This window comes from Anolis sagrei, chromosome X, assembly GCF_037176765.1.
Source record: "Anolis sagrei isolate rAnoSag1 chromosome X, rAnoSag1.mat, whole genome shotgun sequence".
NCBI classification, from domain to species: Eukaryota; Metazoa; Chordata; class Lepidosauria; order Squamata; family Dactyloidae; genus Anolis; species Anolis sagrei.
In genome coordinates this window covers 108,653,480-108,678,837 of record NC_090034.1, presented here as the reverse complement: position 1 = coordinate 108,678,837, position 25,358 = coordinate 108,653,480, and the positions used below count along the sequence as shown (strand labels likewise).

Here is a 25,358-nt window from a genome sequence, read left to right as displayed (position 1 = left end):
GCAGAGTGGAGAATGTGGATGGTGGAAAAAGATGCAACATCCCGCTATTTTTTATTTTGATCCAAAAAAGTGCTGGAGGAGAAGAGGCAGAGATGGTTGTGATCCCAGTTGGCTCGCTCGCTCTTCCTTGATGTGCCGCTCAACTCTTTCCCTGCAAAGGGGAGCCCACCGCACGGACCCTCTCTCCTGCGAAGCCCCTGCCCGCCCGCGCTGGGTGGCTCCTGGCCCTCTTGCTGCCCTTTGGGCTGCATCCTCTCAGGTCAGGCCAGCCAACAGGAAAGACCTCCCTCTCGCAAGCCAAACTCCCCCCATTCTCAAAATCAAAGGCAATTAACACCCCAAAGAGACTCTGCGTCGGTGAGGTCCCATCATCCCAAGGCAGAAGAAGAGGCTGAATCTCGAAAGAAGCCCGGAAGGCAGGTGGAGGGTCTCTTTCCTCCTGTGGGGAAGGAGAAGAAGGCAGGTGGGTGCAAGAGGTCCTATTAGGCATAACCCCCCCCCTTCAAAAAGAACCATTGGGGAGCCCCTCTCTGGGGCCCTGCTTGCTGGATCTAGAGCAGTGTTTCTCAACCTGGGGGTCAGGACCCCTGGGGGGTCACAAGGGGGTGTCAGAGGGGTCCCCAAAGACCACCAGGAAACACAATATTTTCTGTTGGTCATGGGGGTTCTGTGTGGGAAGTCTGACCCAATTCTATCATTGGTGGGGTTCAAAATGCTCTTTGATTGTAGGTGAACTATACATCCCAGCCGCTATAACTCATAAATGTCAAGGTCTTCTTTCTCTAAACTCCACCAGTGTTTACATTGAGGTATATTGAGTATATATGCCAAGTTTGGTCCAGATCCATCATTGTTTGGGTCCACGGTGCTCTCTGGATGTAGGTGAACTACAACTCCAAAACTCAAGGTCAACGCCCACCAAACCCTTCCAGTATTTTATCTTGGTCATGGGAGTTCTGTGTGCCAAGTTTGATCCGATTCCATCCTTGGTAGGCTTCAGAATGCTCTTTGATTGTAGGTGAACTATACATCCCAGCAACTACAACTCCCAAAGGACAAGGTATTGTGTATTCATGCCATGTTTGGCCCAGATCCATCATGTTTGAGTCCACTGTGCTCTCTGGCTGTAGGTGAACTACAACTCCAAAACTCAAGGTCAGTGCCCACCAAACCCTTCCCGTATTTTCTCTTGGCCATGGGAGTTCTGTGTGCCAAGTTTGGTCCGATTTCATCCTTGGTGAGGTTCAGAATGCTCTTTGATTGTAGGTGAACTATAAATCCCAGCAAAATCTATCCCCTCCACCCCAATTTGGGTGTATCGAGATTTGTGCCAAAGTTGGTCCAGTGAATAAGAATACATCCTGCAAATCAGGTATTTACGTTACGATTCATAACAGTATCAAATTTCAGTTATGAAGTAGCAATGAAAGCAATGTTATGGTTGTGGGTCACCACAATGTGCGGAACTGTATTAAGAGGTCACGGCATTAGGAAGGTTGAGAAACACTGGTCTAGGGGGCGATGGTTCCCCAAGCGATGGGTGTCCACGCCGTTTGGTTCCTGGCAGCCACAGCCAGAAGGACTGAGGGTCAGGGACCCCCACCCTCCGGCCACTTCAGGGAGCCCACCCACCCACCCACACCACATGCACTCAGCCAGAAGGACTGTGGGCCAGGGATCCCCACCCTCTGGCCACTTCATGCAGCCCACCCACCCATGCCACATGCGCCCAGCCAGAAGGACTGAGGGTCAAGGACCCCCACCCTCTGGCCACTTCAGGGAGCCCACCCACCCACGCCAATGCGCCGAGCGAGAAGGACTGTGGGTCAGGGACCCCCACGGTCGAGCCACTTCAAGGAGCCCACCCACCCATGCCACATATGCCTAGCCAGAAGGACTGGGGGTCAGGGACCCCCACCCTCAGGCCACTTCAGAGAGCCCACCCATCCACGCCACATGCGCCCAGCCAGAAGGACTCTGGGTCAGGGACCCCCACCCTTGGGCCACTTCAGGGAGCCCACCCACCCATGCCACATGCGCCCAGCCAGAAGGACTGAGGGTCATGGACCCCCACCCTCGGGCCACTTCAGGGAGCCCACCCACCCACGCCAATGCGCCGAGCGAGAAGGACTGTGGGTCAGGGACCCCCACGCTTGAGCCACTTCAAGGAGCCCACCCACCCACGCCACATATGCCTAGCCAGAAGGACTGGGGGTCAGGGACCCCCACCCTCGGGCCACTTCTGGGAGCCCACCCACCCACGCCACATGTGCCCTGCCAGAAGAAGTGTGGGTCAGGGACCCCCACCCTCGGGCCACTTCAGGGAGCCCACCCACCCATGCCACATGCGCCCACCCAGAAGGACTGTGGGTCAGGGACCCCCACCCTCAGGCCACTTCAGGGAGCCCACCCACCCATGCCACATGCGCCCAGCCAGAAGGACTGTGGGTCAGGGACCCCCACCCTCGGGCCACTTCAGGGAGCCCACCCACCCACGCCACATGCGCTCGGCCAGAAGGACTGTGGGTCAGGGACCCCCACCTTCGGGCCACTTCTGGGAGCCCACCCACCCATGCCATATGTGCCCAGCCAGAAGGACTGAGGGTCAGGGACCCCCACCCTCAGGCCACTTCAGGGAGCCCATCCACCCACACCACATGCGCCCAGCCTGAAGGCCTGTGGGTCAGGGACCCTCGCCCTCGGGCCATTTGAGGGAGCCCACCCACCCACGCCATATGCGCCCAGCCAGAAGGACTATGGGTCAGGGACCCCCACCCTTGGGCCACTTCTGGGAGCCCACCCACCCACGCCACATGCGCCCAGCCAGAAGGACTGTGGGTCAGGGACCCCCACCTTCGGGCCACTTGAGGGAGCCCACCCACCCATGCCACATGCGCCCAGCCAGAAGGACTGTGGGTCAGGGACCCCCACCCGCAGGCCACTTCAGGGAGTCCACCCACCCACGCCACATGCGGCCAGCCAGAACGACTGTGGGTCAGGGACCCCCACCCTCAGGCCACTTCAGGGAGTCCACCCACCCACGCCACATGCGCCCAGCCAGAAGGCCTGTGGGTCAGGGACCCCCACCCTCGGGCCACTTCTGGGAGCCCACCCACCCACGCCACATGCGCCCAGCCAGAAGGACTGTGGGTCAGGGACCCCCACCCTCGGGCCACTTCTGGGAGCCCACCCACCCACGCCACATGCGCCCAGCCAGAAGGACTGTGGGTCAGGGACCCCCACCCTCGGGCCACTTCAGGGAGTCCACCCACCCACACCACATGCACCCAGCCAGAAGGACTGAGGGTCATGGACCCCCACCCTCGGACCACTTCAGGGAGTCCACCCACCCATGCCACATGCGCCCAGCCAGAAGGACTGTGGGTCAGGGACCCCCACCCTCGGGCCACTTCAGGGAGCCCACCCACCCACGCCATATGCGCCCAGCCAGAAGGACTGTGGGTCAGGGACCCCCACCCTCGGGCCACTTCAGGGAGCCCACCCACCCACCTACGGCACATGCGCCCAGCCAGAAGGACTCTGGGTCAGGGACCCCCACCCTCGGGCCACTTGAGGGAGCCCACCCACCCACGCCACATGCACCCAGCAAGAAGGACTGTGGGTCAGGGACCCTCACCCTCGGGCAATTGAGGGAGCCCACCCACCCACCTACCCATGCCACATGCGTCCAGCCAGAAGGACTGTGGGTCAGGGACCCCCACCCTCAGGCCACTTCAGGGAACCCACCCACCCAAGCCACATGCACCCAGCCAGAAGGACTGTGGGTCAGGGACCCTCACCCTCGGGCAATTGAGGGAGCCCACCCACCCACCTACCCATGCCACATGCGCCCAGCCAGAAGGACTGTGGGTCAGGGACCCCCACCCTCAGGCCACTTGAGGGAGCCCACCCACCCACGCCACATGTGCCCAGCCAGAAGGACAGTGGGTCAGGGACCCTCACCCTCGGGCCACTTCAGGAAGCCCACCCACCCACGCCACATGCACCCAGCCAGAAGGACTGAGGGTCAGGGACCCCCACGCTCGAGCCACTTCAAGAAGCCCACCCACCCACGCCACATATGCCTAGCCAGAAGGACTGAGGGTCAAGGACCCCCACCCTCGGGCCACTTCTGGGAGCCCACCCACCCATGCCACATGCGCCCAGCCAGAAGGACTGTGGGTCAGGGACCCCCACCCTCGGGCCACTTCTGGGAGCCCACCCACCCACGCCACATGCGCCGAGCGAGAAGGACTGTGGGTCAGGGACCCCCACCCTCGGGCCACTTCTGGGAGCCCACCCACCCACGCCACATGCGCCGAGTGAGAAGGACTGTGGGTCAGGGACCCCCACCCTCGGGCCATTGAGGGAGCCCACCCACCTACCCACGCCACATGCGCCCAGCCAGAAGGACTGTGGGTCGGGGACCCCCACCCTCGAGCCACTTCAGGGAGCCCACCCACCCATGCCACATGCGCCCAGCATTATCCTCAGGCAGGACAAGGAGGAATGGGGGCTGCAGCAGAGCCCCCAGAACTGGGGCAGTCCTGAAGCGTGGAGTCTGCCATGCCGTTTGTGGGACTCTCCCTACCTGAGCTCACATCACGAGGGGTTGGGTGTCCCCGGCGGTGGAGGGCACCGACTCCAGGCTGCCCTTGTAGATGGGGCTGCGCTGCCCAAGCCCCTCTTCTCTGCAGAGAGGAAGGGAAAGGAAGGGGTTCAGGCACAATGCGATGTAAACACATCCAAAGGGCAAAGGTTGGGAGGGGGGCTGGGAAAGTGATGCCCCCAGCCCAGCCAAGGACCCCCCTCCCCTCCCACAAGACAGGCACTCACCGGAGAGCTTTGGCCTTGACAGCTGCCCGATGGCGGGTGACGATCAGGAGGGAAAAGGCGGTGAGAAGCAGGAGCAGCAGGGCGGTGGGCACCGCCACGGCCAACGCCAGCGCTGTGAGGGAAGGAGGGAGGGAGGGGGGGGAGAGCCAGGTGTGGGCTGGGTGCACTGTCCATGGGGGTCCATTGGTTGCATGGAAGGAACATTAGGAAGAACTAATCTGAACATGAGGAAGAACTTTCTGACTGTGAGAGCCGTTCAGCAGTGGAACTCTCTGCCCTGGAGTGTGGTGGAGGCTCCTTCTTTGGAAGCTTTTAAGCAGAGGCTGGATGGCCATCTGTCAGGGGTGATTTGAATGCAATATTCCTGCTTCTTGGCAGAATGGGGTTGGACTGGATGATGGCCCAGGAGGTCTCTTCCAACTCTTTGATTCTATGATTCTATGATTCTATGAGAGAGGGGGGGACCCTAAGCATGTCTACTGAGAGAATGCCTGGTGGGTGCCGTTTCCTCGCAGGAAGCAAGAGAACCTTGATTGCATGGGGGGGAGATGGGGGGACCCAAAGAATGTCTACTGAGAGAAAGCCTGGAGGGATGGGCAGGGCAGGGGAGGGGGGGAGGGTCCTGAGGCCTCACCATGTTCCGCTGCCCACCCGGGACCCCCCTTCGAGAGGACCATGCGCAGGGAGCAGCTCTTCTGCAGCTGAGCCAGGGAGGGGTGCCGTGCCCGGCAGGTGTAGGTCCCGGCGTGCTCCCGGCCGGCTCTGCGAATCACCAGCAAGCTCGAGGCTACCACCCAGTCCTGGCCCTGTGGGGGGGGGGGGGGGGAGGAGAGAGAGAAAGAGAAGGGGGGGTCAAAGGCCGTGCCACTCAGGCAGGGATTCCCTCCATGCAGGCCCATAGCCAGGATTTTGATTCGGGGGGGGGGGGGGGGGCTGAGTCTGAGTGAGAGAGGGTCTACCCTAGCAAACCTTGGTATCGTTACTCCAATACCCCCATGCATACGGGATATAATGAGCATGGTATGAATAAACATAACAGTTTAAATAATGTACCAGTAAGACCAGTACGAGCTCGCTGGTGATTCGAAGATACAGTGAAGACATCTGCCCTTGCGCTGTGCTACTCTGCTGCTGAGTCTGCATGCCCAGTGTGGAACACATCTCACCACACTAAAAGAGTGGATGTGGCTCTGAATGAGACATGCCGCATTCTCAAGGGGTGTCTGCGCCCCACACCACTGGAGAAATCACACTGCTTAGCCGGTATTGCACCACCTGACATCCGCCGGGAAGTAGCAGCCAATAGTGAAAGGACCAAGGCAGAGACATCTCCAGCTCATCCTCTGTTTGGGTGGCAGCCAGCACGTCAATGACTTAAATCTAGAAATAGTTTTCTAAGATCTACCGAGACACTCGCTGGAACACCCTAGCAAGCGAGAGTCCAAAAGTGGCAGGCTAAAAACCCAGAACCTGATATTAAATGAGAGACTCCCTCCTGGGCACACAGAAGACGGGGCGACTTGGAAGGCGCTGAACAGACTGTGCTCTGGCACCACGAGATGCAGAGCCAACCTCCAGAAATGGGGCCACAAAGTGGAGTCCACGACATGCGAGTGGGGAGAAGAGCCAACCACTGACCACCTGCTGCAGTGCACCCTGAGCCCTGCCACATGATGCACAAGGGAGGACCTTCTTGCAGCAACACCAGAGGCACTCCAAGGGGCCAGAGACTGGTCAAAGGACATTTAATCAACTACCAAACTCACAAATTTTGTATTTTCTCTGTTTGTTTGCTTTGTTCTGTTAGAAATGTATATAATTTCACTGGTTGTTCTGACACGACAAATAAATACCAGTAAGACCACCCTGAGAATTTCTGGAGGTGGGGGGGCTGAAGCCCCTCAAGCCCCCCCCCCCGTTACATGCCTGCCTCCCAGAGAGAGAGAGGGGGGGGGGGGGGAGAGAGAGAGTACAAGGGCCAGGTGAGCAAAGTCTCCTCCCCCCCCACACCGCCCCCCACCCCCTGCCCGGTCTTGCCTCTCGGCTCCATTCGTAGAGGGGCTCCTGGGAGGCTTTGGCCAGGCAGCTCAGCTTCAGGTCCTCCCCCTCGCGGAAGGGCTCTGAGTCGCCCACGGTCCCGCAGCTGGTGCCCCTACGGCTGAGGAAGATGCTGTGCAGGTCTGCCGAGGAGAAGAAGGAGGGAAAGTGGGGGGGGGGGGGTCACCCTTTCGCCTGCCCAGCAGAGGGAGCCCCCCCCATGGCCTTGACCATGTCCCTGTCCTGGCCCCGCCAACTGGACAGCGGGGAGAGGCAGGCCAGGGACCCCCCCCCCCCCCGAGGGAGGCTTTCACCCTTGACTTTTCAGACCATCAAGAGCTCATTCTGTCGTCACGCCCGAATATATTGTTTCGGTCTCCAATGGCATATATTTATATATTTCAGACATTTGTACCCCAATACCTGGGAGTCACTCTGGACCGTGCTCTGACCTACAAGAAGCACTGCCTGAACATCAAGCAAAAAGTGGGCGCTAGAAATAATATCATACGAAAGCTGACTGGCACAACCTGGGGATCACAACCAGACACACTGAAGACATCTGCCCTTGTGCTGTGCTACTCTGCTGCTAAGTACGCATGCCCGGTGTGGAACACATCTCACCACGCTAAAACAGTGGATGTGGCTCTTAATGAGACATGCCGCATTATCACGGGGTGTCTGTGCCCTACACCACTGGAGACATTACACTGTTTAGCCGGTATTGCACCACCTGACATCCGCCGGGAAGTAGCAGCCAATAGTGAAAGGACCACGGCAGAGACATCTCCAGCCCATCCCCTGTTTGGGTATCAGCCAGCACGTCAACGACTTAAATCTAGAAATAGTTTTCTAAGATCTACAGAGACACTCGCTGGAACACCTCAGCATGCGAGAGTCCAAAAGTGGCAGGCCCAAACCCAGAACCTCAACCAATGGCTGATACCAAATGAGAGACTCCCTCCTGGGCACACAGAAGACTGGGTGACTTGGAAGGCATTGAACAGACTGCGTTCGGGCACCACGAGATGCAGAGCCAACCTCAAGAAATGGGGCCACAAAGTGGAGTCCACGACATGCGAGTGGGGAGAAGAACCAACCACTGACCACCTGCTGCAATGCAACCTGAGCCCTGCCACATGCACAAGGGAGGACCTTCTTGAGGCAACCCCAGAGGCACTCCAAGTGGCCAGAGACTGGTCAAAGGACATTTAAGCAGCTACCAAACTCACAAGTTGTGTATTTTTCTGTTTGTTTGCTTTGTTCTGTTAGAAATGTAATATAATGGACTGGTTGCTCTGACACGACAAATAAAATAAATTTGTACCCCGCCCTTCTCAACCCCTTTGGGATGGGGGGGGGACGGACTCAGGGCGGCTTACAATTGGCAACAATTCAATGCAATGCAATTACAATTGGCAACAATTCAGGTTTTTAAAATGCTGAATGTTATTGTTATTGTTTATTGCTTATTGTATATTTTTTGTTTTTGAGTTTTCTTTTAACTGTTTTGTATTGATTTTTTTTTTTTGGTTATTGCTTTTGTTTATTGATTTGCTGTGGGCTCAGCCTCATGCAAGCCACACCGAGTCCCTTGGGGAGATGGTAGCAGGGTACAAATAAATTTTTATTATTATTTATTATAATGCCCCATCATAAAATACAAATATCAAATATAACATATTGTCGAAGGCTTTCATGGCCGGAATCACTGGGTTGCTGTAGGTTTTTTTTCGGGCTATATGGCCATGTTTTAGAGGCATTCTCTCCTGACGTTTCGCCTGCATCTATGGCAAGCTTCCTCAGGTTGTGAGGATGCTTGCCATAGATGCAGGCAAAACGTCAGGAGAGAATGCTTCTAGAACATTATTATCTATTGGAAGTAGGAAAGTGCATTTATATATCTGTGGAATGACCAGGGTGGGACAGAGGACACTTGTCCTGGTGAATGTTTCAACTGACCACCTTGATGAGCATTTGATGGCCTGGCAGTGCCTGGGGTAACCTTTTGTTGAGAGGTGATTAGATGTCCCAGATTATTTCCTCTCTGTTGTTTTGCTGTTGTCATTTTAGAGTTTTTTTAATACTGGTAGCCAGATTTTGGGACAAAGAACTCCTGTCTGCTGGAGCTAGGGGTGAATGTTTCAACTGACCATCTTGATTAAGTTGTGAATGTTGACCACTTTCCTAGTTCCAACAGACCTCACAACCTCTGAGGATGCTTGCCATAGATGCAGGTGAAATGTCAGGAGAAAATGCTTCTAGAACATGACCATATAGCCCCAAAAAACCCTACAACAACCCATCAAATATAAAAATTAAAACCATCAACATTAAAATAAAACATTAAACAGTATACTTATGATCCATTGAGCTATTGTCTGTCTGGTGGCTATTTATCTAGATATATACTAAGGATTACTCCGCTTCACTTATCCAAATCCATTTCCAAACCATAGTCAAATATTATCCATTCTCATTTGACTGGATTGCCCGAAGGCCTGTCCCACAACCACGATTTTACCTTCTTTCTGAAGGCGAGGAGGGATGACGATGATCTAATTTCCCCAGGAAGCAAATTCCACAGGTGGGGGCCACCACCGAGAAGGCCCTGTCCCTCGTCCTCGCCAAACGTGCTTGAGACAGAGGTGGGGCTGAGAGCAGGGCCTCCCCAGGGGATCTTAAGCAACCAGGTGCCACATTTTTACCTTCTTTCTAAAGGTGAGGAGGGATGGCGATGATCTAATTTCCCCGAGAAGCATATTCCACAGGCGGGGGGCCACCACCGAGAAGGCCCTGTCCCTCGTCCTCGCCAAACGTGCTTGAGACAGAGGTGGGGCTGAGAGCAGGGCCTCCCCAGGGGATCTTAAGCAACCAGGTGCCACATTTTTACCTTCTTTCTAAAGGTGAGGAGGGATGGCGATGATCTAATTTCCCCAGGAAGAATATTCCAAAGGAGGAGGGCCACCACCGAGAAGGCCCTGTCCCTCGTCCTCGCCAAATGTGCTTGAGACAGAGGTGGGGCCGAGAGCAGGGCCTCCGCAGGGGATCTTAAGCAACGAGGTGCCACAATTTTACCTTCTTTCTGAAGGTGAGGAGGTTTCTAATGACGATGATCTAATTTCCCTGGGAAGCATATTCCACAGGCGGGGGGCTACCACCGAGAAGGCCCTGTCCCTCGTCCCCACCAAACGTGCTTGAGACAGAGGTGGGGCCGAGAGCAGAGCCTCCCCAGGGAAAATTAAGCTCCGAGGTGGGACATAGAAGGTCAACGGACAACTACGAAATATAGAGGAGCCCCCCCCCCGTCCCCCTCCCCCCTAAGTCGGACCGGACTGGACTGAATGTCAGGGGAATCTTGACCTTGACTAATCTCGCACAGGTGCCACTGTCTGACGTAGAAACCAACAATGCCCAGAACAACACCTGTGTTTGCCCCCCCCCCCCGCTCTCATCCTCCCTGGGGCGCCCCCTGGCGGGCAGGTGCGGCACTCACATTCCACTCGCAGGTCGAACTGGGCGGAGGCGGGGCTCCCGGTGGCGAGGCATCGGTAGGCGCCGCGGTGTCCGTCCTGGGCGCCGCGGATGGAGAGGACCAGGCGGCCGGACTCTTGCCGGACGGAGACGCCGCCGGGCTGGGCGGGCAGGGGGAGCCAGGCTCGGCGCCGCTGCGGGAAGGAGAAGCGGGAGGCAGGTGTGCCCCCCACGTGACCCAGTGTTTACCTCCCGAGGCGGAAGTGGGCGCCCAAATTGGGGAAAGGGAAGGGGAATGAGGTGCGCACGTGCCCTCCTCTCACCTGGTCGTACTTCTGGAAGGACAGCCCGGCCCCCTCCTCTTCCTCCGAGAGGCACTCCAAGGTTACGTTGCTGCCCTCCAGGATGGGGGACCCGCCCTCAGGGTCGCGCAGAAGGATAACCGGGGGCCCTGCGGGGGAGGAAAGAGGGGAGGAAGTGAGCCCCCCAAGGAGGAACTCCCGCCCCCCGCCGCCGCTTTTCTCTGGAGCCAGGCTCGCTTACCTGTGGAGACCAGGTGCAGCAGCAGCATCATCAGCAGCATCAGAGAGGGGGACATGTCGGCTCAAGCGCGCCCTTCTCCTCTTCCTCCTGCCCCGGCTTGGCTTGACTTGGCTTCCTCCTCCGCCCCACCCCACCCCACCCCACCCCACCTTGCGGAAGCCCAGGCCCCGAAGGGAAGGGCCAGTAGCAGGAGGAGGAGGAGGAGGAAGAGGAGGAGGAGTGTTCTGCCCCTCAAGGTGTTTGCTTACTGACTGACTTAGGCGATCCCTCGCTTTCCAAGGATGATTGTCATCCAATATTCTTGTGGGTCCGTATGTGGCTGTGGAGCCCTATTCTTGATCTACATCTTCTGCAGTGAAGGCATTGGTTTCCAGGTGGAAGGCGGTCTCGGTCGGGGTTGGCTTGACACGCCTTCCTCCTGGCACGTTTCTCTTTTTCACCCTCCACTTGTGCCTCCTCGAATTCTGCAGCACTGCTGGTCACAGCTGTCCTCCAGCTGGAGCGCTCAAGAGCCAGGGCTTCCCAATTCTCAGTGTCTATGCCAGAGTTTTTAAGGTTGGCTTTGAGCCCGTCTTTCAATTTCTTTTCCTGCCACCAACATTCCGTTTTCCGTTCTTGAGTTCAGAGTAGAGCAACTGCTTTGGGAGACGGTGGTCGGGCATCCGGACAACATGGCCGGTCCAGCGGAGTTGGTAGCGGAGGACCATCGTTTCAATGCTGGTGGTCTTTGCTTCTTCCAGCACGCTGACGTTTGTCCGCTTGTCTTCCCAAGAGATTTGCAGGATTTTCCGGAGGCAGCGCTGATGGAAGCGTTCCAGGAGTTGCATGTGACGTCTGTAGACAGTCCACGTCTCACAGGCATAGATGCCCACATGATCTTGCTGGGAACAGAATTGTGTGCCCAGAGGCGTCCCTAGGTAATTTTCAAGGCAAGCAAGCAGTATTTTGGCGCCCCCCACCCCCCAACCAATCATTGATATATATTTTGTGTTCGTCGTGGGAGTTCCATATTTGTTCCATATCTGTGTGCCATATTTGGTTCAATTCCATCATTGGTGGAGTTCAGAATGCTCTTTGGTTGTAGGTGAACTATACATCCCAGTAACTACAACTCACATATGTCAAGGTCTGTTTTCCCCCAAGAGCACCTCAACAGCGCCCCTGGGCAAAATCAACTCTACTGCAAAGGCTTACTTTGTGTAATGGGTTGCTGAGCCCCCCCCCCCCCCGGACTGCTACGGCTGTTGTGAGCCGAGGGGGCACTCCTCAAGTGGCGGTCGAGGGGCATTTACTAGGCCTGGGTAACAACGCAAAAATTTGTTTCTAAAATCGATTTGTATTTGGGTTTTTTTTTTGTTTCGATATTTAAAATAATTACAAAATTTTCCCTTAAAAAAGTTCGGTATTTACGAAATTTTGTTAATATTTACAAAATATTTTGTAAAGATGGCGCCCTTTTTTTTCAATATTTTTTCAATATTTTTTAAATTTAATTATTAATTTAGTAGAATAGGGAGGAGAAATTATTATTAAGGAGGGAAGGCAGGCACTCACTCTGGCGGGCCCTCTCGCTCGCCGCTCGCCCTCTCGCTCGCCCTCTCGCTCACCGCTCGCCCTCTCGCTCGCCGCTCGCCCTCTCGCTCGCCCTCTCGCTCGCCCTCTCGTTCGCCGCTCGCCCTCTCGCTCGCCCTCTCGCTCACCGCTCGCCCTCTCGCTCGCCGCTCGCCCTCTCGCTCGCCGCTCGCCCTCTCGCTCGCCCTCTCGCTCGCCCGCCGGCGCCTTCCCCGCCCTCTCCTCCTCCTCCTCCTCCTCCTCTTTCAGGCTCTGCCTCTGATTGGCTAAGGAGAGGAGAGAGAGGAGAGCTCCCAGCAAGCATCGCCAGGCCATCTTACGTATTTCCGAAATGGACGGAAATACAAAATTTTTTGGCGCCTGCCGTTTCGATATTTAAAAACACTTCCGGGTTTAAAAATAAGTTTTGTAATCGTTTTGTAATTGCTAAAATTAACGAATATTTAACGAATTACAAAATTAACGAACGAAATCGCCCAGGCCTAGCATTTACAGAGGCGCCTCTGGCAAAAAAAAAGTGTTCTGCGACCGCTTACTTTGAGTAATGGACGAGCCACCCCTGTGTGTGCCTTCCCAGAATAAGGAAATACTCTCAGCAACAGGTCCTCTAAATGCACTTTCATCATTGATTTAGGATTGTTTGCTCACCCCATCTCTCGCTGAAAATTCTATCCCAGTATTTTACCTTGTTCATGCCCAGCACTTTTTTTTAATTTTTAATGATTACATTTGGCCCAGCCATAGGTTTTTAAATGCTTGTTGTTACTGTTACTGTTTATTGTTTATGAGATTTATTTTGATTGTTTTGTATTGATGTTTTGTTATTGCATTTATTATTGTTGTTCTATGGGCTCGGCCTCATGTAAGCCACACCGAGTCCCTTGGGGAGATGGTAGCGGGGTATAAATAAAGTTTTATTATTATTATTATTGTTATTATTATTATTATTATTGATGTACCCAGAGGAACGCTTGATGAAGATGATGATGATGATGATGATAATAATAATCTATATAAATAAAAATGCAATGTTCATTTGTGGGATTAACAGAACTCAAAAGCCACTGGACGAATTGACACCAAATTTGGACACAATATATCTCTCAGGCCAATGAATGTCCTTTGCTCAAAAATGGATTTTGTCATTTGGGAGTTGTAGTCACTGGGATTTATAGTTCACCAACAATCAAAGAGCATTCTGAACACCAATGATGGAATTCAACCAAACTTGGCACACAGAACTCCCATGAGCAACAGAAAATACTAGAAGGGTTTGGCGGTCATTGACCTTGAGTTTGGGAGTTGTAGTTCACCTACATCCAGAGGACACTGTGGACTCAAACAATGATGGATCTGGACCAAACTTGGCACAAATATTCCATATGCCCAAATATGAACACAGATGGAGTCTGGGGGAAATAGAATTTGGGATTTGTAGTTACTGGGATTTATAGTTCACCTACAATAAAAGAGCATTCTGAACCCCACCAACGAGGAAATTGGACCAAACCTCCCACACAGAACCCCCATGTGGGCCACAGCAATGTGTGGCAGGGGACGGCTAATAATAATAGTAATAATAATAATAATAATAATAATAATTATTATTATTATTATTATACCCCTCCAACCATCTCCCCTAAGGGAGTCAGGGATTTATACGCCCAAGATTACAATTAAAACTCACATGTAAAACACTTTAACCAATTAAAACATCAGATAAAAACAAATAACAACACGATTGAAAGCAATATAAAACCAATACAGCTGAAAGAAACATAGTTGAGATACAGTTTCAATGAGTGCAATACTTTTTTTACAGGAGCGCAGGAAAGTGCTACAATGCAGTAAACTGGGCAGGAAATACTGTCATAACACATGTTGAAGTAAGGCGTATGTCAAAGGGGAACGCTCAAAGACCCGGCTTCAGGCATTCAGGAATGGGATTCAAATACAGTTTTAATCCCCATTTCAACCTCGGGCAATCTGTTATTCCTGTCCTCTTGTGACTTGATGTATTGCTGAATGCTCTGTTTGGTTTATTCAGAACAAGCTTGCTCCCTCCTCCTCCCTGTGGCTTCCTCTCACATATTTATGCATAGCTATCATGTCTCTCATCCTTCTCTTCTTCAGGCTAAACATGCCCAGCTCCTTAAGCCACTTCTCATAGGGCTTGTTCTCCAGACCCTTGATCATCTGGTGTTGCCGCAAGGAGGAACATTAGTGAAGTCGAACATGACCCTCCCCCCCATAAAAGATAGTAACTTATCGTTTTGCTAAGGACAAGGACACCAGACTGGATAATAAGGGTTAAGCCTTTGTCAATTTGCCAAGACGCTAACAACAACAAGGACCCTCCCCATGTTAGATAGTGTGTACATTTAATCAAGGTGTTATGCCCTATGCTTCATATATAGCAGAAGGTGGTACATTGATTACTGAGAGACCACCTCCCTTTACACTTATGCGCTCTCTTGAACTTCTATGGGACTCTGGTGGGAGGGATAAGTGGGTATGTTTTCTATAATATGATTTCTATATTCCTCCCTGTGTATCTGACCTTTTCCTGACCCTTTTGCCAAGTTCCCCTTTATTGAAAAATGTATAAAAATACAAGGCAGCCACCCCTGCGTGACCCTGGAAAGGAGGAAATCTCCAGTTGAAAAAGACCCTTATGAAAAGACACTATTTGCATGGGCAATAACAAAGGACCATGACCCCTGGCCTCGGAGTTGGTCCCCCAGAGGAAGCGGTCACTTGGCAATTATGATCATATCTCAATAGGATGGAGGGGGCCTTTGGAAAGCCGCACCTCGCCCTAATCTGTCACCCATTCAATTTTTCTTTCACTGAAGACTTCAGCCAAAGTTCCCCATTGTTTCCATATCTCCGCACTGGGAAAATCTGGATCTTGGCAGGATCGCCAAACATCAATGTTTATTGCAGCCACTCAATGACAATAGGAATGGCTGGCTCGCAGGCCCCAGGACTTGCTGGCCGCATGGACATTTCCTACCTCCATAATCCTCTCAAGAATCCATTGTTTCCCTCTCATTCCGCCTCCCTCTCTCCTCCCAGCTGTAGAGCGCCAGCCAATCATTGTCGAGCCAGCAGAGTGGCCGGGAATGGGAGATTCAAACCTGGCAACTCTGTTTCTGTATAAAAAAGGCTTTTATTTGAACACATATTATGCTCAGCTTAGCGAAATATTGCTGCTTTGCATCCTTTTCAGCTGAATGGCAATAAAATCATCTCGGTGGCGCTTCCTTCAACTTTGGTGAGATTTTTTTGGGGAACTTAGGAAAAACCTTTTAAATTGTAGCGAGCCCTCTTTGGTGGGTCCGCAGGGTTTCTCCTTCGGGGCCAGACCCTTTTAAATTCCTCCATGATTTCATTAGGAAGGTTGAGAAACACTTTTAAACAGAGGCTGGGTGGCCATCTGCCAGGAGTGCTTTGGTTGTGCTTTTCCTGCAGGGAAGAAGGGGGTGGGGCTGCATGGTCCATGTGTGGGGTCTCTTCCAACTCCACGGCTCTTTTGTTCTGATTCTAAAACATGGGAAGGGGTTTGAGTGAAACGACCAGGCTGCAGGACTCCCCAATTCCACGCAGGGCGAGTGACCCTTCATTGACCCTGCTGAGAAAGGCTGAGAAGTCCCCTTGACGTCATCACAATGCATCACGACCTCGGTTTGTTTATTTATTTACAGTATTTATTTACAGTATTTCTATCCCGCTGGGGACTCAGGGGTGGATTACAATATACACGTAGATGGCAAACATTCAATGCCAAAGACACACAACACATATAGATAGACAGTCAGAGGCTGTTTTTAACTTTTCTGGCCGCCAGGGGAGCTGTCGCTTTCATCGACACTGATGAAGTACTTCCGCGTTCCCCGCATGCTTTGCTGGAGCCTTTTTTATGGCCTCGTAAATTGGTTAAATTACCCTCCCCACACATAGGTGGTACCTAATTTTCCTACTTGACAGGTGCAACTGTCTTTTCGGGTTGCAAAGGTTGACGACAAGCTACACAGTTGGTCGGAAGCTCACTCCGACCCGGGCTGGCTTCAAACTCATGGCCTTTTGGCGTGGTCCTTTCAGACTTTTTTTATGGCCTCGTAAATTAGTTAAATTAGCCTCCCCACACATAGGTGGTACCTAATTTTCCTACTTGATAGGTGTAACTGTCTTTCGGGTTGCAAAGGTAGACAACAAGCTACACAATTGGTCAGAAGCTCACTCCGACCAGGGCTGGCTTCGAACCCATGGCCTTTTGGCGTGGTGCTTTCAGACCCGGCATTCTTTTTTATGGCCTCGTAAATCGGTTAATTTAGCCTCCCCACACTTTAAGGTGGTACCTTATTTTCCTACTTGACAGATGCAGCTGTCTTTTCGGTTGCAAAGGTCGACAACAAGCTACACAATTGGTGGGAAGCTCACTCCGGCCCGGGCTGGCTTCGAACTCATGACCTTTTGGCCGACACGCCCTGCATGTGCTTGTTTACTCGCTTGCCAGGCTCCTTCCCGCGCAGGCGCAGAAGCCTCCTTCAAGGCGCTTCCCTGTCCCCCTCCTTCACGTCATGCGCAGAAGGACAAGCAAAGGCCTTCCCGGCGGAGCGCATGCGCACAACGGGGGAAGGGCGCGCAGGCCGGCCGGCTCCCACTGCGCACGCGCCCCGAAGAGGGAACGGGAGGGGGGAGGGAGCGTCCTCCTTTCGGCGCGTGCGCAGCTCGCCTCCTGGGGCCTGAGGGGACCGGGCCGCCCCCTCCCTCCCCGACGCCGGAGGAACCGGTGAGTGCCGGAGGAATCTGGGAAGGAAACGGGAGGGGAGGGGAAGGGGGGAGCGGGTTGGAGCGTGATGGCAGCGGCGGTGGTTCCCTTCGCAGAGCCCGGCGGCGGAGATGGCCGAAGACGAGGAGAAGGCCAAGAAGGCAGTGGCGGAGGGCGGGGCCTCGGGAGGTGAGTGGGCGGGGCCTCGTGGCTCCTCCCCTTCTGGGCAGGCAGGCAGGGGCGGGGAGGGGAGGCGCTGCCTGCGTCTCTCTCACGGCGGGCTCTCCTTCAGGCGCCACCACCATGCAGGCCCTGCGCCACGAGGACGGCCACCAGGAGGATGTGGTGGATGCCGAGGAGGAAGAAGAGGAGGAAGAGGAAGAGGAGGGCGAGGGCGCCGCCGCCTCTGAGGCCACCTCCGTCTCTTCGGGGGCCAGCCGCGCCCCCTCCCCCGCTGCCACCACCGCTGCCGCCAACGGGTTTCCAGGTACTGCCAGGAGGAGGGCGGTGGTCGTTGTCCTGCGTGACACGCGTGGAATCCCACCCCCGGCCCTCCTTATTTATTTATTTATTTATTTTGTATTGGCGAAGGCTTTCATGGCTGGAATCACTAGGTTCTTGTGGGTTTTTTCGGGCTATAGAGCCATGTTCTAGAGGCATTTCTCCTGACGTTTCGCCTGCATCTATGGCAAGCATCCTCACCTCACTACCTCTGAGGATACTTGCCATAGATGCAGGCGAAACGTCAGGAGAAATGCCTCTAGAACATGGCTCTATAGCCCGAAAAAACCCACAAGAACCTATTTATTTATTATTTATGTACCTTACTTATATACCGCTGTTCTCAACCCGAAGGCGACTCACAGCGGTTCACAACAAATACGAACAGCAAAAATTCAGTGCTACAGTATAGAAACAGTTAACAACCTAACACATTACACAATTAATAAACAGTCACTACAATACCCATTCACTGTCGTCTCGTCATCAAAAACATGTTCCAGATTCGTCATCCATTATTCCATTCCAGTGTTCATTAACCAATCATTGCACTAATTATTCGAACGCCTGCTTATTTATTTATTATTTATTTTCCTGACTTATATACCGCTGTTCTCAGCCCGAAGGCGACTCACAACAGTTCACAACAAATACGAACAGCAAAAATTCAGTGCGACAGTATAGAAACAGTTAACAACCTAACACATTACACATTACACGACCCATTCACTGTCGTCTCGTCATCAAAAACATGATCCAGATTCGTCATCCATTGTTCCATTCCAGTGTTCATTAACCAATCATTGCACTAATTATTCGAACGCCTGCTCAAACAGCCAGGTCTTCACTTTCCTGCGGAATACCATTAGAGATGGTGCTAGTCTAATGTCCGTAGGAAGGGCGTTCCACAGCCGAGGAGCCACCACCGAGAAGGCCCTATCCCTCGTCCCCGCCAGCCGTGCCTGAGAAGCAGGCGGGATCGAGAGCAGGGTCTCCCCGGAAGATCTCAAAGTCCTGGTGGATTCATAGGCAGAGATGCGGTCGGGTAGGTAGCTTGGGCCGGAACCGTTTAGGGCTTTAAAGGCCAACGCCAGCACTTTGAATTCAGCCCGGTAGCAGATCGGTAGCCAGTGGAGTTGGCGCAACAGGGGGGTTGTATGCTCCCTGCGCTCCGCTCCTGTTAAAATCATGGCTGCCGAGCGTTGGACTAGTTGGAGCTTCCGAGCTGTCCTTCCCTCCCTCCCTCTCTCCCTCCCGCAAAGACAGCAGTCTCTGCAGTTGAATGCACTGTTTTAGAACTAAGTAGGAAATAATAATAATAATAATAATAATAATAATAATTATTATTATTATTTAAAAATTCTAAAATTACAACAGCAAAACAGCAGAGAGGAAACAACCAGGCACATCTTAACACCTCTCAACAAAAGATTCCCCCAGGCTCAGCCAGGCCTTCAAATGCTAATCAAAGTGGTCAGTTGAAACATTCACACCTAGCTCCAACAGAGAAGAACTCTTTGCCCCACCCCAGCCATTCCACAGATATATAAACCCATTGTCCTAATTCCAACAGACCTCACTACCTCTGAGAATGCTTGCCATAGATGCAGGCGAAACGTCAGGAGGAAATGCCTCTAGAACATGGCCATATAGCCCGAAAAACAAACAAACAGGCAAAACACAGAATTTGCAAGCTTGGTAGTGGATTAAATGTCCTTTGACCAGTATCTGGCCCCTTGGAGTGCTTCTGGTTTTTCCACAAGAAGGTCCTCCCTTGTGCATCATGTGGCAGTTCTCAGGTTGCATTGCAGCAGGTGGTCAGTGGTTTGCTCTTCTCCGCACTCACATGTCGAGGATTCCACTTTGTGGCCCCATTTCTGAAGGTTGGCTCTGCATCTCGTGGTGCCAGAGCGCAGTCTGTTCAGCGCCTTCCAAGTCTTCTGTGAGCCCAGGGGGGAGTGTCTCATTTGGTATCATCCTTGAATTGAGGTTTTGGGTGTGAGCCTGCCACTTTTGGACTCTCGCTTGCTGGGGTGTTCCATCCATGGATTGAGGTTCTGGGTTTGAGCCTGCCACTTTTGGACTCTCGCTTGCTGAGGTGTTCCAGTGAGTGTCTCTGTAGATCTTAGAAAACTATTTCTAGATTTAAGTTGTTGACGTGCTGGCTGGGGGATGGGCTGGAGATGTCTCTGCCTTGGTCCTTTCACTATTGGCTGCTACTTCCCGGCGGATGTCCGGTGGTGCAATACCGGCTAAGCAGTGTAATTTCTCCAGTGATGTAGGGCGCAGACACTCCAAGATAATGCGGCATGTCTCATTAAGAGCCACATATACTGTTTTAGTGTGGTGAGATGTGTTCCACACTGGGCATGCGTACTCAGCAGCAGAGTAGCATAGCGCAAGGGCGGATGTCTTCACTGTGTCTGGTTGTGATCCCCAGGTTGTGCCAGTCAGCTTTCGTATGATATTGTTTCTAGCGCCCACTTTTTGCTTGATGTTCAGGCAGTGCTTCTTGTAGGTCAGAGCACGGTCCAGAGTGACTCCCAGGGATTTGGGTGCGCTGCAATGCTCCAGTGGGATTCCTTCCCAGGTCATCCTCACAGCTCGGGATGCTTGTCTGTTCTTAAGGTGAAAGGCACATGTCTGTGTTTTAGTTGGGTAGGGGATCAATTGGTTTTCCCTGCAGTAGATGGTAAGGGCACCTAGAGCTTCGGAGAGCTTCTGTTCTACCATCTCAAAGCTCCCTGCTTGAGCAGTGATGGCACAATCATCAGCACAGATGAAGCTCTCTTTCCCTTCTGGCAGAGGCTGGTCATTTGTGTAGGTGTTGAACATGGATGGAGCAACACGCTCCCCTGAGGCAGGCCGTTCTTCAGTTTCCGCCATCTGCTTCTCTGGTTCTGGAACTCAACAAAAAAGCTCCTGTTTTGTAGCAGGTTTCCTTTGAGGCGGGTGAGGTGGTTCACAGTATCATAGGCTGCTGACAGGTCCGTGAAGACAGCTCCGGTGATCTGCTGCCTTTCAAAGCAATCTTCTATGTGCTGAGTCCGGTTCAGCACTTGTGATGTGCAGCTTTTGCCTTTTCTGAAGCCAGCTTGCTGTGGGATCAGACAGGGGTCTATTTTCTTCCATAATTCTATGCATAATAAGTATCTCCAGAACTTTGTAGAGGTGGCACAACAGGGAGATTGGTCTGTAGCTTTTTGGGTCATTACGGTCTTTGCCTGGCTTCAAGATGGCAATGACTCTTGCTTTCCTCCAGATTTTGGGGATCTGACAGGATGCCGTGCAGTTGTTCATCAGCTCCAGCAGCAAGCGCCTTGCTTTTGGTTTCTTTCCTACTTTGGTGGCAAGGTTGAGTTTCCCATTCTTCAAGAGTTGGTGTGCTCTCTGATCTGCCTTTATGTTGGCATGGGTCTTAGTTTGTGAGGGGTCGTTGCTCAACCCTCTTAGCAGCCTCCACGCCTTTTGGCTGCTCCTGCCCATGTCGACCTCTGTGATCAGCTTGATCCACTGTTCTTTCTTGGCTTCAGAGATGGAGGACACAGTGCTCTGCGCTGCCTGAAGAAGGGTCTTCTCACTAAATGGGTCTTTGGTGTGGAACCTGTAATAGTTTTCCAACAAGGCAGCTGTATCAGGAGTAATGCCCTGAAGGTAGTGGGTTCTGCAGCCTCTCGGTATCGAGGCCCATGAGCAGGTTTTCACTATTTCACTAAAGTGCTCGTATTTCTCAGGGGTTGGCGTGACCGATGTGATCATGTCATCTAACATTTCTGAAAATTTAGTCCAATCTGCCTTTCTGAATAATAATAATAATAATAATAATAATAACAACAATTGCTTATTGTTTTTGTTTTTACTGATGTGATGTTGGGCTCCGAGTCCCCTTGGGGAGATGGTGGCAGAGTATAAATAAAGTTTTATTATATTATTATTATTATTATTATTAATATACTATCACTTACTTACTTAGGCGATCCCTCGCTTTCTGAGGATGATTGTCTTCCAATATTCTTGTGGGTCCGTATGTGGCTGTGGAGCCCTATTCTTGCTCTGCATCTTCTCCCGCAGTGAGGGCATCGGTTTCCAGGTGGAAGGCGGTCTCGGTCGGGGTCGGCTTGATGCGCCTTCCTCTTGGCACGTTTCTCTTTTTCGCCCTCCATTCGTGCCTCCTCAAATTCTGCAGCACTGCTGGTCACAGCTGACCTCCAGCTGGAGCGGTCAAGGGCCAGGGCTTCCCAGTTCTCAGTGTCTATGCCAGAGTTTTTAAGGTTGGCTTTGAGCCCGTCTTTAAATCTCTTTTCCTGTCCACCAACGTTCCGTTTTCCGTTCTTGAGTTCGGAGTAGAGCAGCTGCTTTGGGAGACGGTGGTCAGGCATCCGGACAACGTGGCCGGTCCAGCGGAGTTGATGGCGGAGGACCATCGCTTCAATGCTGGTGGTCTTTGCTTCTTCCAGCATGCTGACGTTTGTCCGCTTGTCTTCCCAAGAGATTTGCAGGATTTTCCAGAGGCAGCGCTGATGGAATCGTTCCAGGAGTTGCATGTGACGTCTGTAGACAGTCCACGTCTCACAGGCATAGAGCAGGGTTGGGAGGACAATAGCTCTATAGCACCTTGGTCTCCCTACGGATGTCCCGGTCCTCAAACACTCTCTGCTTCATTCGGAAAAATGCTGCGCTTGCAGAGCTCAGGCGGTGTTGTATTTCGGTGTCGATGTTGACTTTGGTGGAGAGGTGGCTGCCAAGGTGGCGGAAATGATCAACATTTTCTAATGTTACACCATTAAGCTGTATTTCTGGCATTGGAGAGGGATTGGCTGGTGTCTCCTGGAACAGCACCTTGGTTTTTTCAATGTTCAATGACAAGCCGAGCTTCTCGTATGCTTCTGCAAGGTGTTTAGAGTGGCTTGTAGATCTTCTTCTGAATGTGCACAGACGACGTTGTCATCAGCATACTGGAGTTCTATAACATGTTGTAACCTTGGTTTTGGCTTTCAGTCTGCTGATTGATATCATATCATTATTAGTGTTATATTGTATTACAATATATTATAAATATTATATTACAATATAATATTATAAATATTATATATATATGCTATATACTGTATTATATATATAGAGTATAGAGGATGTACTATATTACATTAGATTATATAATTAGCATAGCACAGGAGACAAGGTGAAACTGATCCCTGCCCCCCCCCCCCCTTCACTCTGGCCCAGAGCGGCAGTTGCTGCTGTGGGGAGGGGTCCCCAACTCTTGAGATATGCAGGAGACAAGATGGAACCGTTCCCTGGCCCCCACTCCGCACTCGAATGTGAACCCGAGGGCCCTCTGTCTTTGTGGCGGGGGAGACGAAAGGGCCCCTAGCACGGTCCCTCAGCTCCCAGAGGCCCCTGGGGCCCAACTCCTGCCCAATTCAGCCAGGATGTCTCACGAGGAAGGAGGGAGGGAGGGGCATTGGGAGGAGGAGGGCCACATTCGGCCTGGGGTCTTATGCCTGTAAGAGACTGCAGGGGCCATCCACTCCAACCCCCTTCTTTTGTGTCAACAACAACAACAACAACTGCTAGATTTCGTATCACAAAATCACAAGTCGAACCCTTCCCAAGCGTCTAGGGCTGTGTGATGTATTTCCGAATGATGTGCGCAGATCCAAGTCAGGTGGCCTTTTGCAGTTGACAGATCGGGATTTTGTCCATGTTTATTGTTTCCAAATGCCGGCTGAGATCTTTTGGCACGGCACCCATTGCGCCCATGACCACTGGGACCACCTGGACTGGTTTATGCCACCAGAGCCTTCGCAGTTCAATTTTGAGGTCTTGATAGCGGCTGAGTTTCTCCTGTTGTTTTTCTTCAATACAACTGTCACCTGGAATGGCGACATCAATAATCCAGACTTTTTTCTTTTCCACAATCAAGATGTCTGGCGTGTTGTATTCCAAAAAAGTATAATAATAATAATAATAATAATAATAATAATTATTATTATTATACTTATTATTATTAAATTATTATTATTAAATTATCATTGTTATTAAATTATTATTATTATTATTAAATTATTATTATTATTAAATTATTATTATTATTAAATTATTATTATTATTATTATTATTATTATTATTATTAAGATTGTTGTAGGTTTTTTCGAGCTATGTGGCCATGGTCTACAGGCATTCTCTCCTGACGTTTTGCCTGCATCTATGGCAAGCATCCTCAGAGGTAGTGAGGTAGTGAGGATGCTTGCCATAGATGCAGGCGAAACGTCAGGAGAGAATGCCTCTAGACCATGGCCATTAAAAAAAAAACCCCTACAACAACCCAGTGACTCCAGCCATGAAAGCCTTTGACAATATATTATTATTAAATTATTATTGTTATATTATTATTATGACCACCCAGCCTCTGTTTAAAAGCCTCCAAGGAAGGAGATTCCTCCAGACCCTGAGGCAGAGAGTTCCACTGCTGAACAGCTCTCTTTACAGTTAGGAAGTTCTTCTTCACCTTCAGGTGGAATCTCCTTCGCTGTCATTTGAACCCACGTCTCCATTGAGTCTTAGTTTCCAGAGCAGCGGGAAACAAGCCGTTCCCTCTTCCTTGGGGCACCCTTTCACATATTGATCCATGCCGATGCTGTCTCCTCTCAGGTTTACCTTGATACCTGTGTTCTAGACCAAAGAGGGCGGGGCTTCCTTGCAGAGCTGCAGGGACGAGCTCTGTGCCCTTCCCAGTGTCTCCCCCTCTCTCTTCCTCTCTTTCTAGGGCCGAGGGGCGCCAAAGAAGCTCCTGGGGGCCCGGCCGGGGAGCTGCCGGACGCCGCGGGTGCCGTGACGGGGGAGGACCGCCTGAGCAGCGCCTCGCAGGAGCCCCCCAGCCCCGAGTGGCACGAGTGCCCCGAGTGCGGGCGCGGCTTCGGCACGTCGCGGGCCCTGAAGGTGCACCGGAGCTACCACATCGGGCGCAAGCGGCCCCACGGCGGAGGCGGAGGTGGCGGGCCCCCCTCGTCCCCCTCCCTTCTGGGCCCCCCCGGCGCCAAGGCCCCCCCACCCCCAGAAGGTCCCCCCTCCCGCGGCAGGGCTTTCCACTACATCTGCGCCGAGTGCGGCCTGGGCTTCGCCTCCCCGGCCTCCCTGGAGGGGCACCGCTGCGAACACGGCTGGCGGCAGCGGGGGGCTCCGGGGGCCCTCCCCCGCCACAAGCCGGCCCCCTCCCCTGCCCCCTCCCTTGTGGGGGGGCAGGCCAACGGGGGCGCCGAGGGGGAGGAGGAGGAGGCGGAGGCGGAGGGGCCGTACCACTGCACCGAGTGCCCCGGGGAGTTCGGCCTGGTCTCCCAGCTGCACCAGCACTACATGCTCCACGCACGGGGGGAGTTGTAGGCCGCCCCCTCCCTCCCTAACCCTCCCTCGGGGAGGGGGGTCAATTCTATATTTTTATTGTGAATAAAGGCGGGAATGGGGGGCAGCCTCTCTCTTCAAGAGCCTCCCTCCAGGTGTTGAGGGCTTCACTGCCCACAAGAACACCTCAAAGCAGGTGGGGGCGTGAAAAGGGGCGGGGTTAGCTAGGCCCCGCCCCCAAGGGAGCCCCTCGCCCCGCCCTCCACGCCTGTGTTGTTTG

The 25,358-nt window shown here is 52.7% G+C and overlaps 2 protein-coding genes across 2 annotated transcripts; one reads left to right on the top strand and one right to left on the bottom strand.

Annotated features, from left to right (window-relative positions):
* Positions 1 to 297: 297 nt before the first annotated feature.
* Positions 298 to 14,658, bottom strand: LOC132782267 (sialic acid-binding Ig-like lectin 10). Its single transcript, XM_067460814.1, has 8 exons — positions 14,607 to 14,658; positions 10,671 to 10,885; positions 10,370 to 10,541; positions 6,874 to 7,016; positions 5,471 to 5,642; positions 4,837 to 4,948; positions 4,592 to 4,691; positions 298 to 439 (listed from the first exon to the last, which is right to left on the bottom strand). Exons 1-7 carry the CDS (start codon positions 14,656 to 14,658, stop codon positions 4,598 to 4,600), a joined length of 960 nt encoding a protein of 319 aa, XP_067316915.1. The 3' UTR covers positions 298 to 439; positions 4,592 to 4,597.
* A 2,454-nt stretch (positions 14,659 to 17,112) lies between these two features.
* Positions 17,113 to 25,120, top strand: LOC137094884 (zinc finger protein 771-like). Its single transcript, XM_067460813.1, has 4 exons — positions 17,113 to 17,257; positions 17,353 to 17,425; positions 17,529 to 17,723; positions 24,507 to 25,120. The coding sequence occupies exons 2-4, from the start codon at positions 17,368 to 17,370 to the stop codon at positions 25,118 to 25,120; spliced, it is 867 nt and encodes a 288-aa protein (XP_067316914.1). The 5' UTR covers positions 17,113 to 17,257; positions 17,353 to 17,367.
* Positions 25,121 to 25,358: the final 238 nt, after the last annotated feature.

Excerpts from the sequence above, each read along its gene's own strand:
- LOC132782267 (XM_067460814.1), bottom strand. The coding sequence starts at position 14,658 with ATGATCAAGGGTCTGGAGAACAAGCCCTATGAGAAGTGGCTTAAGGAG. Across the intron at positions 7,017-10,369 it reads GTTCGACCTGCGAGTGGAAT|ACCTGCACAGCATCTTCCTC; the intron begins GTGAGTGCCGCA and ends TCTCCTCGGCAG. Across the intron at positions 5,643-6,873 it reads TCTACGAATGGAGCCGAGAG|GGCCAGGACTGGGTGGTAGC; the intron begins GCAAGACCGGGC and ends CCCCCCCCACAG.
- LOC137094884 (XM_067460813.1), top strand. The coding sequence starts at position 17,368 with ATGGCCGAAGACGAGGAGAAGGCCAAGAAGGCAGTGGCGGAGGGCGGG. Across the intron at positions 17,426-17,528 it reads GGAGGGCGGGGCCTCGGGAG|GCGCCACCACCATGCAGGCC; the intron begins GTGAGTGGGCGG and ends GCTCTCCTTCAG. Across the intron at positions 17,724-24,506 it reads TGCCGCCAACGGGTTTCCAG|GGCCGAGGGGCGCCAAAGAA; the intron begins GTACTGCCAGGA and ends CTCTCTTTCTAG.